At 37.5% G+C, this 20696-nt stretch overlaps 1 protein-coding gene across 1 annotated transcript in view; it reads left to right on the plus strand.

The window, feature by feature from the left end:
- Positions 1-94: 94 nt before the first annotated feature.
- LOC117405959 (FRAS1-related extracellular matrix protein 2-like) overlaps positions 95-20696 on the plus strand; it is a 96716-nt gene continuing 76114 nt past the window's right edge. The window contains exons 1-2 of the mRNA XM_059031252.1: positions 95-5252; positions 8893-8982. Coding sequence (XP_058887235.1) covers positions 221-5252; positions 8893-8982 — 5122 coding nt within the window. The 5' untranslated portion in view covers positions 95-220. The remainder of the gene's footprint in view (positions 5253-8892; positions 8983-20696) is intronic.

Consider the following 20696-nt stretch of genomic DNA (forward strand, 5'->3'; position numbering starts at 1 on the left):
TATCACCCAATCGCTTGTAAAAGAGGGCGTAATTTCCTCGCTCCAGGTTTCAGAGTCACACTGAAGTTTATAATAACTAGTGTAGTTTCTGAAACGGAGTGCAGTGTCTCTAGATGCAGTGACTGCTGGAATATTCAATATTATTTATTTATTTTCTTTCTTTTTTTTGCGGGTTCGTACTACACAAAGTGTGGCATCCGCATAGGACACTGGTTTACAGATGGCTGTTAAAATGCATTTACAGCAACAACGAACTGCATCTTTGACTTTTGCAATTTCTTGCAGACTGCTGCTGATTGCTGTGGCGCTGACAGGTAACGCAAAGGCACAACACTTTGACAGTTTGGGATTATCATACCAGCTCAGGTCGGGACCGTCTGAAGATGCTATATTGGTTGCCAACAATGGAATAAGAGTGCCGTTTGGAAAATCCGTTTTTATTGATCCGATCAATGATCTGGTAATCCAAGTTCAACCGGGAGATAGATGCAGCATTATAGTACTGGAGAATGACCCTCTAACACAGAGACCGGGACAGCTGACACCTAAAAAGTTTCCTTGTGACTTCGGCCATAATGACGTGAAGTATTCGCATTTCGGGTCTAGAAGCCCTTCCAAGGACAGAGTAAAGTTGCAACTCAGGTATGATACCCAAACTGATACTATTATTATACCGTTTATGATGGAAGTTGAGGTGGTTTTTACCCAGCTGGAGATCCTAACTAGAAACATGCCTCTGACAGTGGAGAAGCTGCTTGGCACTAGTAATCCTATTGACAGAAAAGTTTTGGAGTTTACTTTTGATAGAAATTCTGAGGTGTGCAAGATTACTACTTTAACAAGTGCGAGTGGGCTCCCCAGATACGGAAAACTGATTAATAATGCAAGAGTTGGAAAGATGGTGGACTGCGATGAATTTGTAAAACTAGATGCACGCTACCAGCATACATCTGTCATCAGATCACCAAACAGGGACTATATACCTATGGTTGTGGAGCTGCAGGACAAAGAGGGCAACCTGCTCAAACAGGAGTATTTCCAAATGATGGTCCGCATTAGAGAAGGGGAGGAAAACACTGCACCAAAGCCAAGTTTTGTAGCTATGATGATGATGGAAGTGGACCAGTTTGTTATGACAGCTATAACCCCTGACATGCTGGCAGCAGAAGATACTGAGTCTGACCCAGATGATTTAATCTTTAACATCACCTCCCCGCTGTCTTCTGAGCAAGGCTATATTGTGAGTACTGATGATAGAAATTTGCCTATAACTTCTTTTTATCAGGGTGACCTTAAAGATTTAAAAATAGCCTACAAGCCTCCCTCAGAGGACTCTCAAGTTGAGAGAATTTTCCAAATTGAGTTTGAAATTGTGGACACAGAAGGAGCTGTGTCAGACCCCTTTGCCTTCATGATTGTTGTAAAGCCCATGAATACGCTTGCCCCTGTTGTGACAAGGAACACTGGTCAGCTGTTATATGAAGGTCAGTCCAGACCATTGGCCAGTTCACAGAATCTACAAATTAGTGATGAGGATAACTTGGATGAAGTCAGGGTGACTGTTATTGATGGGCTGAGGCATGGACAGCTGACAATCCTAGGCTCAAGGAGAAAATTTTTCACTCCAGCTGACCTTGATACAGGTGTAGTTATTTACCAGCATGATGGGAGTGACACATACAGTGACAACATCATCTTTAGGATGACAGATGGCAAACATGAAGTTGAGTTTCTGTTTCCGATTACCATTGTGCCAACCGATGACGAGCCACCGTTTATAAATGCTAACACTGGACTTGTACTGTCTAAGAATGAAATGTTGCCAATCTCTCCATTTGTGTTAAGTGCTACTGACATTGACTCTGAAGATTCCACCATAAGGTTTACAATTGAACCTCCCTTCTCCACTATCGGGGAGGTTGTGCTTCGTCAGTCAGAGGCCCCTGAAGACCGCTCATCTTGGACATTTATAGCAGATGATGAGGTTTTTGAAAAAGTAGTGACAGAATGGTTCCAGCAGGATATTATGTCAGGAAAGTTGTTTTATAGGCATGTGGGACCTCATAGCACCAGTACTGTAATGGATCAGTTTGTGTTTCGGGTTCAAGATGACAATGACCCCCCAAACCAGTCAGGTGAAAACACTTTTATTGCCAAAATTCTGCCAGTAGATGACATCCCTCCTGAACTGTACAGTGGAACGTCCTTAAATATGATTGTACAGGAATACAAACTGACACACTTTAGAAAGAAATTCCTGCGCTATACTGATTTAGACTCTGATGACAGAGATTTGAAATACACTATAATTACACCACCAACTGACACTGATGAAAATAACCCTGTTGTGCTTGGTTATATTGTTTTAACAGACAGCCCTGACGTGACAGTAACTGAATTTACTCAAGCACAAATCAACCACCACAAAATTGCTTACAAGCCCCCAGACCTAGAATTAGGAATCACTGCCCATGTGCTTCAATTCCAGTACACAGTTGAAGACACAGCTGGAAACACTGTTGAGGGTACGTTTACCATCTTTCTTCAACCAGTTGACAACAAGCCTCCTCAGATTACCAACACTGGCTTCAATGTGTTTGAAAGGGGCACTCACATCATCACAAGTGCAGAACTTGATACCAGTGATGCAGACACTGACAGCAAATATATATCATTTACACTAACCCAGCCTCCCATGCATGGTCATGTTCAATATACTGACACTTATATCACTGAAGGAGATGCATTTAACTTAGATGACATTGCCAGTGGCAGAATAGCTTACATCCATGACGGGTATGAGTCCACTAGTGACTCATTTAAATTAGATGTCAGTGATGGGGTACATGTTGTCACAATAACAATCCGAGTCAATGTAAGTCCAATAGATGATGAAGTACCAACCATTATGCTCCCAGCTGGCACAATTGGGTCCTATATAGATGTTTTAGAAAATGGAGCCACTGAGATCACAACCAGTGTTATTCAGGGAAGAGATGAGGACACTGATGACCTCATGCTGACTTTTATTGTTGAAGACCGTCCTCTTCTTGGAGAAATCTTAGTAAATGGAATCCCTACTGAAAGATTTACACAGGGTGACATCATCAATGGGGTTGTGGTTTACGCACATACAAGCGGGGAGATCGGCCTTGATAAGCAGGAGGATTATTTCAACTTGACCCTTTCTGACTTGTCTGATGAATGGAATGTCGGGGGTAATAAAGTCCAAGGAGTTCGAGTACAGGTCACCATCCTTCCAGTTGATAGTCAAGCTCCAGAGGTGACTGTGGGCCAGCAGTTCACTGTAGTAGAAGGTGAAAAAAATGCCATTGAGCTTGAGCATGTAAGTGCTGAAGATATTGATACCGCCAATGATGACATTCTTTGTACAATTATAGTCCAGCCAACTTCTGGCTATATAGAGAACATCTCACCAGCACCTGGTTCTGAGAAGTCACGTTCAGGGACTGCCGTTAGTGCTTTTACTATGAAGGACATTCGTCTTGGACATATTTATTATGTTCAAAGTATTCACAAAGGTGTTGAACCAGTTGAAGACAGATTTACTTTCCGATGCTCTGATGGGATTAATTTTTCACAAAGACATTTCTTCCCCATTATTATCGTCCCAGCTAATGACGAAAAGCCTGAAATCTTTATGAGAGAATTTGTTGTAATGGAAGGCATGAACATTGTAATTGACACTCCAATTCTTAATGCTGTAGATTCCGATATACCTGCTGATGATTTAGTGTTTATTATCACTAAACCACCAAAGCATGGTTTCATTGTCAACCAGTTAACCACAGGTACAGTTCCTGTCAACAACTTTACCCTTGACCAGATCAAGGAGAGCTCCAGTATTGTTTATGAACATGATGACTCTGAGACCACAGAAGACAGCTTTGATATCATACTTACTGATGGGAAGCACACAGTGAAGAAAACAGTTATCATTATGGTTATTCCTGTGGATGATGAAACACCAAGAATGACTATTAATGACGGACTGGAAATTGAGATAGGGGAAAGCAAAATAATTAGTAATAACGTCCTAAAGGCTACTGATCTGGATTCTGAAGACAAAACATTGACCTACATTATTCGCTATGGCCCTGGCCAAGGTCTACTGCAAAAGCAGAAACCTTCAGGTAGCTTTGAAAATATTACTGTGGGAATGAACTTTACGCAAGATCAAGTGGACAACAATCTAATTGTGTACTTTCACAATGGACAAGAAGGTGTTCGTGATCTTATCAAATTTGATGTCACTGATGGCATAAATCCTCTTATTGATAGATACTTTTACATCACAGTTGGCAGCATTGATATGATTTTTCCTGATGTAATCAGTAAAGGCGTGTCTTTAAAAGAAGGGGGGAGGGTGACCCTCACAACAGATTTGCTCAGCACCAGTGACCTGAACAGCCCTGATGAAAACCTGGAATTCACCATCACCAGAGCCCCTGTACGCGGGCATTTGGAATGCACAGATACACCTGGAGTGCCCATTTCTTCATTTACACAACTCCAGCTAGCTGGCAACAAAGTGTACTACATTCATACATCCGATGATGAAGTGAAGATGGACAGCTTTGAGTTTGAGGTCACTGATGGGTATAACCCAGTGTTTCGTACTTTCAGGGTGTCCATCACAGATGTGGACAACAAGAAACCTGTGGTTACAGTGCATGACCTGGTGGTCACTGAGGGTGAGAACAAACTCATCACACCCTTTGAGCTCACTGTAGAAGACAGAGATACACCTGACCACTTCTTGAGACTCACTATCACCCAAGTGCCAGTACATGGCCGACTGCTGTTCAACAGCACTAGACCAGTAACCTCGTTTACCAAGCAGGACTTAAACGAGAATCTGATCAGCTACAAGCATGATGGCACAGAGTCCCCAGAAGACAGCTTCTCATTTACTGTCACTGACGGAACTCATACCGATTTCTACGTCTTTCCTGACACCATATTTGAAACCCGAAAACCGCAAATGATGAAGATCAGTATCATTTCAGTGGACAATGGTGTGCCACAAATCATTGTGAACAAAGGTGCTCCAACTCTGAGGATTCTGACTACTGGACACCTTGGCTTTATGATTACAAGCAAGGCCTTAAAGGCAGAGGATAAAGACAGCACCCAGATCTCCCTGAAATTCAAAATCACACTGGGTCCCGAACATGGCTACCTCATCAACATGGGGAAGGGGAACGACTCCATCACTGAATTTAGCCAAGGTAAGACTTTGAGACACTTTCATTACTATGGTAGCTGTAACTGCCAATTATAGCAATCCTGTTATAAATGGGAAGGGGAGGGGGGTAGAAATTAGTGCATTAGAAATTAAAGGGTTAATTCCTTGAATTTGGTATATCTATAATCATTTTACATTCCATATAGTGCTTCTTCATTAAAAAGGTTATTTAATGAAATATGCTAAATGAAACATGTGTAACTACTCAAGAAGTTTCATTATCAGATATATATAGCACACTTGCATACACTATGTGGGTGAAATATTATAAAGGAGAGTGCTTTCAAAAACTGACAGTGTGTTTTATGATCTACAGTGTTTAAAGTTAGCATGCAAACTCCCCTTGATCTGATCTCCAATACAAACTATTTCCATGCCCCCCTGAGCTGTTAATAAAATGAGTTGTACTGTACTAAACTTCAAGGACGCACATTGAGGGTTGTACTTCATATGTAATGCTTATTGATTCACAATGAAAAAGTGCTCTATTAGTGCATGACAATCAAATGTAACAAGTCACTAAATAAGTCTATTAGTTATTTTAGCCAAATATTATTACCTTCCTGTGTACTTTAACCAGTGGGCTGTGCAGCGAGTACAGTAAGTGGATTCAGTTGCTAAAAACAGGTGAATAGTTAGTATTTAATCCCTTGCAAAACTGCAGTTTACCAGGCCATGACCATTAGGTTGACATACAGTTTAACTCTGCAGGTAAAAACTTTTTAAATCTACAGAGTTTAATTGCTACTCATCATTGTCACTCAAATGAGTGAAAGTCATTGTACTATAAGTCCAGGAGAGTACACTACCCGGGTCTGAATACAAATGTATGCACTGTTTTAGTTATGCTTTGTAATAGTTATGGTAGCTCCATCATTTTGATGCAGTCCAGACCCCTATGTTCTTATACCTTCCAAAGCTTGTTGAATGATAATGTAATGTTTGTATTGCCAAATTCTTTCCAACATGAGCACGTGGAAATAAGACGATTTTTTTTTTTGCAAATCAGTAAATCTTTTTTTGTATTTTTCACGATAATTTAAACTGCTATTTTTTGATAGTTTGATATTTGAGTATTGTCTACAATGCAAGCAACATTCTGAATTAATTCTACTATTAAACTGTTTTTTTAAAATTTATTATGCATCTTTTCATAAGTACAGTAAGATTAGTTTGTCCTGTACATATTTTTGCTAATCAACTGTCCTCCTTTGTTAATATATTGCATATCTTGTATAATGCAAAAGTATTTTTACTGTTCTTTTAAGCCTATAATCTTCCTTTGCATAATAAGTGTGCCATCTTTGAATAAATCTCAACGCTCTATTTATGACACTGGGACATGCCAAAGCTGTTGCTCAAATGATATAAGCCAGACAATTAACTGGTGTCATGAAAACAGAGCAGGCTGGACAATGATAGGTTGCTTTTATCACATATGATTCTGGCTTGCCAGTAAAGGCTTACTTCTGGTTTTCTGAACTACAGGTTCCAAAGAGAACATAACTACAATAATAGGAGGACTTTTAGGCTGTTCCTACCAGTCATGATATGGTACATGCCTTAACAAGGGGGGAAGCACATGTTTAACAATTTGATAAGTCAGTGAAGAGATTTAGATGTCAATACTGTGGAATTAGATTCTGGGCTGTGGCCAAGGGTAATTTAAATGACTTTAGTTGCTACTGTACAAGTTAGTTGATGTATTATTCCAGAAGTGTTTTGCTCACAAAACACAGCCTTGGTAAATGACATCACTAAATAAATATAATCACAACAAATATAGTACCCTAGGCCCCTACTTAAAAATTGGAATTAGAAGTTAAAATGTCTGGGTTATGTTCTTCATGTTCAATTTTAGCATTCATCAAATTTAAAATGGGATCACACTTATCCTGAACAAAACTAAAAGTAGAACCAATTACTTTTTTGAGTAAATCTAGCCTAGGTTTGAACTATTAGCAATGCATCTTATGGATCTACTTTTAAAATGAGACTCAGCTAAAGTTTTGTCTTTGAATACAGTGGTATTGGATGGCGAAGGAAGTAAACAGGTATACAATTTGTTTTTCCCCTGGGTAAATTACATAGACAACACAAAGCAAACATTGCTTCTGAAAATGTATTGCACCTTTTTATAAGGTATCAGTGTACTGTAAAAAATCACCCATAGTATTAAGGGATACATTTCCTTAAAATAGATAATTATCTAGTTGTAATTAAACAGTTAGCATTCTAACAACCAGCCTGTTAATACAAGCAATCAGGTATATCTTGGAAGGTCTTCAAATTCTCAGCCAAGTTAGCCCCTATCATGTTCCAGCGTGTAACCATGCAAATTGAAACAGTTAAGGACGGGGAGACAAACATTTTAACACAGAAAAGTGTACATACTGTACAAGACAGTTATTTAGGGTTGTTGAGGCAGTAAAAAAGGGGCTGCAAATAATAAGTAATTAAATAAAATGAATATGCAACTTTATTTACAGATTCTGTTCACAAGCGGTTCTGCAGATAAAGACAGACACACACCTTTCTCTCCAGAATCTAATATTGTCATTAACTTAAACTTAATTGTGTATACCAAGTTTCATAACAGTTGGATAAATGGTTCTCCAGATGTGTACAACTGACTCCCCAGTGGGGAATTATAATAGTTTTGTTACATATTGAAAATGTCATTTCTATTGTTGTTTTCTGTACAACATCTGCTTAGCATGCTTTGATATGTTTTCTTAGCTATACTACTGCTGCAAGTATTAGCAGGAGTGACTCATTGAGTGACTCAGCATGCAGGTTTCAGAGGAGGAGGAAGCGTGTGCTCCTGTCTCCAAAACCAAAACCAAAGCACCTTTAGGCAGTAAATAATTTGGACTACAGAGTCTGCTTTTTGTTAAACGTAGTGTTCACAGAATTATAAATCTAAGAATGTGGTAAATATAATTGTAGGGCATTGCAGCAGGTAGAAGAAGCCACCAAGCACACTATTTCCAGACATGGGCAGGCAGTAAAGTGGACATAGCATTAGTTTGTAAGGTGTAGAAGCAGAGGACACACTATATCATTTTAGCTTTCTTAAGTGCAGCAGTCTGTTATTAGAAAGATGCAATGAGGATCCTGTAATAATACCACAAGCATACACAGTTAGTCAGTAATGTAGGTGCTTGATCATGGTATGGTAGAATTTGTCCAGTGTCAGTTCCCTGTTGGGGCTTGTAAGGACAGAGATGTTTCAGCTGCCGATTCCTCTGTTTGTAGGAAAAGTGGAAAACCAGTAGAGATCAGCACTTAGAGTTGCAACACAGCCTATTCAGGTGCAAAGGGTTTTAAACAAAGAGAATGGAATAAATTACAGACCACCTACAGTATATACAACAACTGAGTGACCGCTCTGATGAATCCCTATCTGCTGTGTACAGTGTATTTTCCGTGGTAAATCTGATCACCTGCTTGCACTCATTATAAGCAGGTTTTAGGCTTTGGCCCTCTACTTAGGTGAATGGCATTTCTCTATATACTGGTAGGACATCATAACAACAGCTATAATATTGTATATAGTGTTTGTAAATCTGTACAGCTTTACATCGTTAACCTTTTGCCTGATAACATTTTTTTGTTTTTAGCTGATATTGATGACATGAAGATTTGCTTTGTCTTAAGAGAGGGAGACAATGCTACAAGTGACATCTTCTACTTTACGATTGAAGACAGTGGTAAGTAGCTATTTTATTATTTGATAAATCAGCGTGCTGTTCTAAAGTTTACTTTATTGGGGTTACTTTTTTAGCAGTTTGCCATGTTTAAAGGGTTAATTATAGGTTGCTTGAACACAGGTTTCGGTTGTCATGAAGAAAATCATTACAAGTTCAAGTTAAACTAAGATTGCCAAGATTTCCTTTACACGTGTAATAGTAAAATGACACTACATCAATAGCACTGAATGTTGAAAAGGGTCATTAGCAGTTGTGCTGGTTAATATTCATAAACATTAATATATTCTACAAATGCAAAGAAAGAGCTGTAAATGTCTTGGTGTACTGTTATACATTATGAAGGGCAACTTAACAGTCATTCATTTTTCTTTGACATTGGCATATGTTAAGAGTTAGTGTTATAATGAAACCTACAATTATTGATAATCATCTAATAAATATATTTTCACTGATTGTTGTGTGGTAATGATAAGAGCATTGTTTGAGGGTTTCGATTGGAGTGTCACCACTGTATTCCTCATCAGCAATGTGAAGGGTGGAGAATTTTACAATATCTGCAATTGGCATTGGGGTCACCGTTACCAGCCTTATGCTTAGAGCTCTGGCCCAGTTTGATACTCTTTAAATAATTGGTATATGCCAAATAGCGTTGCTAATACATATCTAAACCAATCTAGAAGCATTACATTGTTACAGTGATAATGGATGAGGTTTTGTGCAGACATTCAGCAGTATTACATTTCAAAACATTTATAGGCACTAGCTTGGCCACATTACAACCATACCCCAATTACTCTTGGACGCGACAAAGAAGTAAAAGAAGGAGTAACAGGAGCTTTTGTTTGGAATAATGACTAAATAACTGTGACTGCCTTCTCAGTGTCTACGATTTCACCCGAGGTAAAAACACAAAATTCCAAACTCTCTTCCACTGTGTTACAATGAGGGCTTTGTTGAAATGCAGGAATAAAACAATCTTGACACTTAGGAAAGCAACCATAACTTCAAACACTCAATCATCAACTCTGAGGTAAAGACTGATGAAGGTATTGCTATACTATTAATTGCTCTTGTGCCACCCTTGGTCCTTAGGCCTTATATCTGTGTGTGAACACTGCTTGTGGTCCACTCAATGTAAGTGGAAGTGACCCAATTAGCCTTGGTGTTGGGACCTTTACCTACCACAGGAAGTGGGATGTAATATTGAATTCTCTCCCTAATAAAAAGGGTGTTTAAGGTTAAAAGGATGGAAAACTCCACTACAAAGAAAGGTTTGAAATTTAAGACCTTAACCAAAAAAAAAAGGCAAGAACACTCTGCACCATCTGCAGCAACTCGGCCGAAGGCAGTGGTTATAATTTGGAGTTATATTATGAGGCTCCTTAAGCATTTACTGGATGGGAAAAGCAAGTTCACAGCCAGTACAGCTGTTAACAGGTCCAGAGCATTTATTACTCTCCAGAGGAAAGGAGGCGTGCCTAATACTGTAGCTTCAGGCTGGGTTTAAGACATGAGAAAATAAACTAGATTCCTTCAACCCAAGCTATTTAAACACCTTAGACATTTTGTGTAGGGGTTTGTAGGTACAGTAGTCCTATCTTTTCTTATTTGTTTTAGAGTTGTAAACAGTTCACAGATACTTAGAGAGAAAAAACTTGATAAATGAGTGTTCATACATGAGTGTTGTGGCTCATGCAAACATTATATCCCATTTGAATAAATACTATACTATTTACTGGCATCACATTGTTTTATGAATCAGCTGAATTATATGCAAATGCACAAAAGATATATAAAAAATCAAACAATCAGTTTTTATTTTCATAGAAATAATAATTTAATCATAACAGTGTATGAATACATGTTTTCTGTATTCACATCTTCATTTGCATCTCATCCCTAGTGTCAGTTTGCCATGTATCCCAAAACTGTCCATTTGCGATCTCTGAATAATTAAATATAAAAGGCAAAATGTTAACCCCAGTAAAGCAACAATGTCCTGTTTTTAATCTAGGAGGAACTTTAAAAGTTATGCACTCATGTAGTTATGTATTTAGGAACAGAAAGCTCATGCCACTGTTCTTAAATAAGTTCCTGGATAGCACAGCTTTAATCTGTAATCAAATACTCTGAGAAAATTATTTCTCAGTGACCAGTTTAAAAGCAGGTGGTTTTAGCTGGTAATCTACAAGCCAGTTTAACACTGCAATTTAATGGTATTGAAAGTCTGGGACGTTTAAATGCTAGAAAGGTGTGTTAATTATAGGTGCTATAGTCAGTTTAGAACAGACAGCAGGGTCCTGCCATTTCCTGCAGGAGGTTTTGCAGATGTTAAAAGAATGTGAGACAAAAAGAGCTGTCAGGTCCATTTTATTGAATGTTACCTGAACTGCCCTTTGTGTTTGAAATTAAATGAATGACAACAAGCTCTAACCTACCCCAATGATTGAGCATTGGTTCTATACATAATAAATAGCATAAAGCAGGGGTTCCCAAACTGTGGTCCGCAATGACATTCTATGTATTTTATAAGACAGCTCTGACAATAGAATCGAATCGGCTACCAAAGAATACGTTTTGCAAAGTATAAAGAACAAAAAAGGCTGCCAAGGAGTTTAAATGCATTTGTACCGCGGGCTCAGTTTTGAGGAATGGGTTTTTCTTTTGTAGAAACATTTTCATACTAACTTTTGTACTTGATAACATTAACTAAAAAATGTAATTGATGCTATGATTAATACGGTGTTGTGACTAATTAGCTATTATCATTTAAAATATTGATTATTTTGTTATATATGTTTCAATATTAACTAAATCAAGTTATTAATCAAACTGATAAATCTTGTTATACATACCGGTAATTGATTTAGTAAAATGTTTGGATGTAGTGTTATTGATTACTGGCTCGTTCACAGTCGTCTTAAAATAACGCTAGAATATGTTTTGTTTGAAAAGAATAATAAAAATAAGTTTTTTTGACTGATTCAATTTCGCTGTAGATGGATTAATTTTCATAAGTTCTTTTGGTTAAGTGGTGCTCCGATTTTTTATTTTTTTTATTTATTTTTTGGCGGGGGTGGGGGGGTTTCAAGCCAACTGAATGTGATTTTGCAAGATGTATTTGGTTGTACAGAGTGGCGAAAAACGTCTGTTTAGTTTTTGCTATTTATTTTATTTACTAAAATTAAAGTGTTTCAATTTTTTTTTTTTTCTCATTGCATATTCTATGTGATTTCCATCTTTCACAATATTTATTCAAATGAATAAAGGACAGTTTAGATTAGGTTTATTTATAATGTTACGGGTTTAAACAGATAAAATGTTTTTAATTTGACATTTTCCCAAGGAGTGCTAATAGTGGGCTGCAGTGTCTAATTCATCTGAGCAGGTGGGCGTCAGGTGAAAAAGTCTGGGAACCCCTGGCATAAAGTACTGTTTATAAAACAAGCCTTGAGAGATCTGCCATCAAGTAACTTTTTTAAATTTGGCTGTCCTGAATAAAATATTTTTTTTAACAAATCACATTTTTTACTATATTTTGATTTGCTCAAACGCAACAACAGAATGAACAGTCAAATCCCACATTCCTAAATGATTCCACATTGCTAAACAGATATGGAGCTTGATCTAGTTCTCCAAATTCAGAAGTTTAGTTTAGGTTTAAACACGCTCTTCATTATCCTGTTGTATAAACAACCAGAATACCTAAATGTTCATGGACTGCTGTGGATATTTCACTCATGAGCATAGATATAAACAAAGCACTCAACCTTTTGGGGGCTCTTGGGTTATTTGGCTGTGTTATAACAAAGCTTTTCCCCAAAACACCAGAAGAACCCACCCACAGTCTATTAACAGAAGTAATTTGTGAGCTCACATTTGACTGCTATGCAGAAACCCTATTTAAAATCCTGTTAAAAGCCACTTCCATGCATGTAATAAAGATAGAGTATTACATTAAACATACAGTAGATGAGCATATTATCTATTGGTTTCCACTTTCGAATTTACTTAGAAGTTTATCCAGAGGCTTATATTTCAACTGAATTCAGTAAAATTAATAACTAAGTGTGACATGCCTATTGTTAATTGTATTATACATTATGAGATTCTGGAGGCGTTGTGAACAACTGCAGCTTTAACGTTTAAGCCAAATCCCTTTAAACCAAAACAGATGAGAGGGATGTGGAATCCCCATGAGCAATCCATTATTATTCCACTGTGTTCTTACACGGGAAGGTTGTGTGCTTGCATGTACAGTAGCAGGGTGAAGCACCCTTATGTAAAACACTAGTACTACATCAGTAAAGTCTGCTAAACATCGTTGATAATGATCTAAGCAAAAACATCAATAAAATAAAAAATAAAAACACATACAAAACATAACAAAATGGAATGCAAACATTTTGCATTACTAAGCTTGCACACTGACAGTTTTTGAATAGGTATTTTAACTTTCAAATGTTTTTCATTTAATTTTCATTATGTCTGCTCTAAATGGGCTACATAGGTTTCTAGGTACTGCAGTAGGTACGTGCCTGCTCTAAGTAATTTCACTGTTGTGCAATTTCTGTTATGTTTTCATGTATTTAATTATAGCTTTGACACGCAGTAAGATAGTACTTCTTTCCTGCATTGAGGATTTTGGCAAAGTGTGCAATGTTGTGCTGTGGAGCTCAGAAACACTCAGCAATGACCTTTGGCTGTGACAGGCCTGGTTAAAAGCCAGTAAAATGTTAACTGATTTTTTTACTCTTCAGCTGTTGACCTTGTGCATTGCTAAGTTTTTTCTGCATACAATATGATCAAGTGAGAAGAAAATAAAGAAAATGCACAACCCAGGCCTGTAGGGCCTTTTCTGGAACCCATATTTTAGGTTCCATAATACTTTTGAAATACAGCACAGAAGTACAGTACTGGGCATTTCTCATAACAGTCAATCAAAGGTACAGTATACAATACAGCTTTATGTAAGTTTACCACAGTACATCTTCACAGCAGTTTTGAAGTACAGTAAACTGTATATATACCTGTAGTAATATCTGCTGCTATACATTAATAAGACCACACACACAGCATGTCACCAGAACTTACCTCTCTGCTCACTTGCATTTCTGCATAAAAAAAACAGCTTTCTTTGGTGCCACAAAAAAGCCTTGCTATTTCTGCACAGTGTTCCCCAGTAAGGGTGGAAATGCTCGTAAATGTATTATTTTTTTGTCAAGTAGCCATGTTTTTTGCTAGGGAATGGAAAAATAGATGTCACAGTATGGTTGCTTTAAACTTCCAGTTTCCAATAACTTCCATCTTTAAAACCAATAGGGAACTAAAGTGTCAAGCAGAATTGTTTTTTGGAGGAACTTATCTTTTTCTGATCTAACGAACTTTTACATACTTGGCATGCTTGGATAGATAGCTTACCTGTAAAATGCACGTCCTTTTGCGTTCAACCGTCTTTGTTTGAACAGTTCTATCCTGCTGCCCTGAGCTTCCAAATATTGTTCATTCAGCAGGTGAGGCCGCTGAGAGATACAGCAACAGAGTGCTTTGTTTTCATTCCTCTTCATTGAGTCGGATCTTAAGAAGACCATCTGCCATGGTGGCCGAGTTTCATAGGAATCACCCTGTTGCTATGGATACTGTTTACCTGTTCACACCTTAGGAATCAAAATAGTCCCATATCTTTTTGTTACTATGGAGAACATAATCATACACGCAGAACACCATTACAGAGGGATAGTCATACTGCCAGGGGAGCACAGTTTTGCATCCTAGCTGTGCAATGTTGGCAGTCTTTGCTGGGGATTCTGTATGGGCTTAGTCCATCAGTTCTCTTGAGCTGTTGTGGGGGGTTGTACATTCTAAATTGGGAAGAAAAAAGGGGGTACAATAATTGGCCCTGTTAAAGTTGTAATTCAGAATCAAAGTAAAATGCATTTATTATTTGCATGTAGCAGTAAAAGGAATATTTTCTACCCCTGGAATTTGTATTCTATTTTGTCTACTATTTAGTCAACCTGTATATTCTAATACTAATGTAAATTAGAAAATATGGTGCAATTAATGTCATACATTTGTACACAATTATTAATAAATGAAGGTCATATTTACCTTTCAAGGTGGTACTGTAAGATTTTACTCACATTGTGCAGATGGTTTTGTATTTATGAAGGGAATTCTTCTTGAAATGAACGATGAGTTTAAGCATTAAGAGTAAAGAAATATTTCAGCATACTGTGCCCTGATATACAATGACAATGGAAGATTAGGTTTTGCTGTGTGTTCGCTGATGTAAGTCTCAAGCAGGTTTTGGAAACACACACTCTCAAGGATAGTACATAGGACATCCTTTGTTTTGAGCGACAGCTGGACATTACCTGTCAACATTTTTTAAAGGTATTTTGCTTTTCTCCAGCACATTTTGTAATGGCTTTGCATCTGAGCCCATTGAACAGAATTGAAAGACAAGGGCTGGATGCAAACCGGACAGCCTTATGGTTCAAAGATGTCTTAGCATTCAACTCAAGTTACTCCAAAAACAGTTTGTTTAATTGAGTCAAGAAGCAACTTCAGGACACAAACCCCTAACCTCACGGTTCAAAGTTAAAGTCTTACCATTCAACTAAAGAGCAAGTTCTGTAGTCAAGAGGCAAGTACTTGTTATATGCTGATGATTATATTAATAACTCATCAGCCACTAGGAGAAGATCCATTGCAATTGGTAAGGCCAGCTTTCTTTTCTTTCTAGTCCCAAAAGGCTGTTTCCCCCAATGGAAATTACAAAGCTGGCTGGTTCTGTGACAACAAGGTGTAAAACAATTCAATATTTAATTTGATCTTTTTCTAAACAAGGAACCCAGCCAGACTTCACTTTTCACCTCTATCTGTGTTGCCACCTAGTAAAACCTTTGTGAGTTCAAAGCACTGATTTTACAGCTAATTCCTGCACAGTAGGCATATTTTTAATAAAGGCTCTAGGAAAGGATTTATAAGCTGCAAATGCAGCTGGTAAATGTGTGAAAAACATCTTGATAATTTTTTTTTTTCTTTTGAAAGAAACTTTAATTGCACTGAAGCCCGAAGCGCCATTTGTTTTGTAAAGTTTAATCCTACAAATGTCTCTGCTTGAGTGCCAGTAAAAGAAGACTTAACTGCAATGCAAAATTGTACCATAATGTGTTCAGTACTGTGTGACAAAAATGTAGTCTAGATTGAAGTAGCTCTGTGACCTGAATTGCAGATTATATGTACATTTTAAATGCTGGACATAGCTAATAAAAGGAGGAATTAATCAATTAATAATTAAAAAAAAATGTAAATGCTTCTTTGAGTCAACCAAAATCATTGTATTTTAATCATAGAGGTATATATGGTGTCTGTCAAAAACCTACATCAATATAAAGCCGCAGTGTATACCAAGAATTCAGCAATATCTTTCTGATCTAGCCTTTTTTCTTTTTGTTTTCTGGAAAGCCTTTAAAGTGTGTAGATTATCTCTATTTTCTATCATTCTCTCCTTTGAAGAAAAAGGATGTAGTGCAGCTTTAAATCCTGCAGGGAGTTCCTGTGCCAGATGAAAGGTCGGACGCAGGCTTCGGGAGATTAACTCAGCTCCAGCCAGTAAGCCCAGCTCCAGCCTTGCAGAACCTGCCTATAACCAGGCACTAAAGAACAGCTAATAGGGAATAATCTTCTTACAGCCAAGTTCTCTTTCACAGCTTTCACCCACCAACTGCTCTAACCATTTTGGCATTAAAGTGCAAACGAACACTGTCTTAACTTTTATTAGACACTTCTGAGGAGCTTTCGGCCATTCCGGGAGCACGTTTCGGGCTGCTGTATTCCACAACCCATTACAGAGAAACCCAATTCATGACATTTAGATTTGTTTACCATGCTGTGTTCTCAATATCAGAACGGTTGACGTCACCTGCACCTCTTGGAATTTCATTCCACTACAAAGTCCATTCAAAACAGTGATGTCACAACCGGCTACTTACCAGTAGTCTTTTCATCAGCCTTAAAATCATAATGGACTAAATAAAGGAAAACACATTTAGCTTTTTTAACTTGTATATTAATATTAAAGCAATATGTAATAGAGTTATAGGACTACGAGCGCCTCTGTATGGGTTATATCAACACTTCTGTTTCGACTCCTACTCGTGCTGCTATTCCAAATGTTTCGCAGTCCTATAACTGTAAATAAGAAACCCCAGTCAGGAAGCACCATTGCAGGCCAGTATCACACAGTTATTGACAGCAGAACTTTCAGACAACATTTTTTGCTTTAAAAAAGGTACTGTTTACCAGTTTCTAATCACAATAAAACCCTGCTTATTGGGCATGGCCTGCGGATGTGCTATAGCCCATCCAACACGGCCAACTACCAGATAGTAATGCCCTCTAATCAAGGTTCCATGTCTTCATTACATTTTCACTACCTGGGGGGAGATTCAGTTACAAAACTCCAGCCTCCACATTATTTGCCTGTTCTATGGTGACATTCAATTAACACGTGTTGTTTTTTTAACTCTTTTGATAATACATGGGTATCTTAAGTGCCATAAAACAGGGAAATAAAGTGGACAGGTCATAAATCAGCACTGTATGTTTGTATGTAGCTTTTACTGGTGATGCCCTTTTACAATCACAGTTATTTTGCTACTATATCCACATATTGGGTTATTATTTAACTGGGTGATTGTTTTTGAAGTGAGAATGGTGCTGTAATATAATGTTCAATCTGCAAAATGGAGGTGTTTACTAAAAGCCTGTGGGCTTGTGTACTGTGAAACTGTAGTACAAATTCTAGAGTTGATTTCTGACTTTGCAATAATGCGTATGATACAGGAGGCATAAACAGTAAGCAACGATAATGCTAAAAAAGTCAAGCAGTGTCCACTAACTTTTTATGTCACAGTACCAACTGCCTGAGGTGTGAATGAAATTAATTCCGTACAGTTGGATAACGTTTAAGGTGAAGATGAAGAAAGTTTCCAAGTGCAAACAGGTAAATGACACAGAAAGTAAGGGATGCTCAGGTTCTGTCTATACAGTACCTGTATACTGACATAGAGGAGAAGGCAGCTCTGTAGTATTGTACCTTCCAAGATGTTACATATTAGAAATAAAAAATAGAACTGCTGTACACGGAGAAGTAGAGCAATGAAAAGTGAACTGAAGAATTAGCAGAAAAGTCTTACTACAACACCTTTAATCATACATGCTTGCCCAATTGAGAAGCTGTTGACAACCTTCCTGTTAGCCTTCACTTTTTGTATCCAACTCCAACTGAGCCTGCAGCAGTAATCTTGGCTGTATTCACAGCTTTATTCAAGTCCTACTTCATAGCTCTGTAGTACCGATTAATGAATTACTCACTGATATATTTGAACATAAGATATCCTGGCACCCAGACCTAATCATGGTATCATACTGCCTCCAAATATGGTCCTCAAGAGGTCTAGGAAACCCAGTACTATTAAAATGTCTGAAACTTGTATTCTGAACTACATCCAATGTTTGTGTATGTAAATCTATTTTCTTTTGGTGTGAAACTAATAACAAATTAAATTGCAAAACAAACTTGCAAGCTCCCAGAACATGTATTTGAACCCCACATGCAAGTTATAACCCTAAAACTTCATAAAAGTTAAAAAAGAGTACATTGCCTTTAAATCATTTAAATGGACAATTATAGAGTATATGGCATGTCTGTCAAAAATATAACATATGCCGTATTAAATATCTGTATGTCTTTGTTTATATCTGGAAAAATCTATGTCCAGCGGTTGCCATTGTAGCGTTGTGTTAGCCACAAAGCCAGAAAAGGATTGTGTCTCCACTGAGCAGTCTATTTAATGAACTACACTATCCCTCAGTCTTTTTCTGTTCCCATTTTCTGGCAGTGTGTCATGAGACATGACCTTTGCCTAACAGATACCGGAATGACCTTTAGGATTGCAAAGAAAACATGTTTATAGAACATCTACATTTGGGGAATTGTATCTTTAGGCAGCTACAGCACAAGTAAAAAAAAAAGAAGTAGAATTACCCGATAATATTTCCTGTGCCTGTGTGCTACTTTATCAGGACCACCATGCAATAACAGCATTCCAAATCTGTTACACTGCCATTGGTGTCAATGCTATGGTCTGCTTATGGTTCTGCTAAGGTTTCTTCATCATAATACACTGGCATTACAATAGTATCCCAGTGGTATGTTAAATGGTTATTCATTTCTGTAAGTGTTTGTAAAAGAGAGAATGTCCACAGGTTAGTTTTTTTTTATAGAAAACAACAAAACTGTATGTGGATGATACAATTGAGACACAGCTATAAATTATCTTAGATACAGTGGAGTCAGTCATGCTGAAGATCCTTCATTTCACAGACAAGTAGCCAAATCAACCAAACCTTGACTGCTTTTAACATAGCTAATTACTGAAAAATAAAGAATTGTGATGACTCTGCATGGTGTACTAACAGCGTCACAGGTTAATTATGGCACAAGTGCAAGTATCTTCACAGAACTCCCACTAACCCCAATGTCATGTTGCCAGTGGTTAAAGAATGTACTTTTCTGACAGGACGTATGTCTTTTAAGACCTCCCTAACGTTAGGGTGTTAGGGGGAGGAGGGGGAGGGACTCGAGATTAACGACTTCTGAGGTCAGGGCAGGTCGGAAGCAATCAGAACCCACAGAGGTAAATAAAACAAAAAAGTTGTATTCTTTTTGAAAGGTTCATTTCATTTACAATGAAGCAACAGAACTGCCTCGACAAGTCAATAAAAACGTTAATTCGTCAGAAGTGGAAAATACTTGACTGTAAGTCAAAATGAAAAGGCCACTGGGTGATCCTTTCATCCCTTTAGCACTCACAAAAGTCTGAAAGGAATAGTAAAGCAGTACTTTATATAGCATTTGCTTGCCTTTTTAAGCATTGTATTTAACAAGAACTGGTCAAGCACTTTTAAGTTTCAAATGGAAAAGATACTTGTTTTAGACTGCTTCCCTAAAAACATGACATTAAATAGTCTATTGTGCAACATCCAGTTTTTTTTTTTTTTTTTTTTTAAATCACAATTTCATAAAAAAATTAAGCATGTATTCTACTCACATGAAAAAAAAAACATATTGGGCATTTTAAATTTAGGCATTTCATTCATGTTTTCATGTGTAGTAAATTTAAGGGAAACCACAGCATTTTCTACATATAAAAGATTATCAATAAGAATAGAAGACATAAGGAAGTGACCTATTAACTCAATATACAGCAAATACATAGAACAAAATGCTGCTGCTACTTTAAAGAGCACCATAACCAATTAGTAAAGGCCTTATGAGTCACCAGAGGATCAGTGTTTTGCTTTGTTGCCCCTAATTCACTCAGTAAACAATCACTGTAGTAGGTTTTGGCAAGAGAGCAAACACGCTTTATTCAAAGGTCAGTGTATTCTCTTGCTGCTTTGTGATATTTATTTCTCATAGGTTGCTAATCTTTTCTTTGATTTTTCAGCATTTTTTTCCTTAACAGCCTTCACCAGGCAAAGTAAACCTTATAAGTTAAGAGGACAGTTCAATTCAGGTATTTGTTACATATTAAGCGTACCGGTAATTACACCTTCAAGTTTGAAAACATGTGTACTTGAATTCACCACCTGCACTAAAGAAAGTGACTTTCTATTAGTCTGGTATTCATGTGCAGCCA

This window comes from Acipenser ruthenus, chromosome 9, assembly GCF_902713425.1.
Source record: "Acipenser ruthenus chromosome 9, fAciRut3.2 maternal haplotype, whole genome shotgun sequence".
Classification (NCBI taxonomy): domain Eukaryota; kingdom Metazoa; phylum Chordata; class Actinopteri; order Acipenseriformes; family Acipenseridae; genus Acipenser; species Acipenser ruthenus.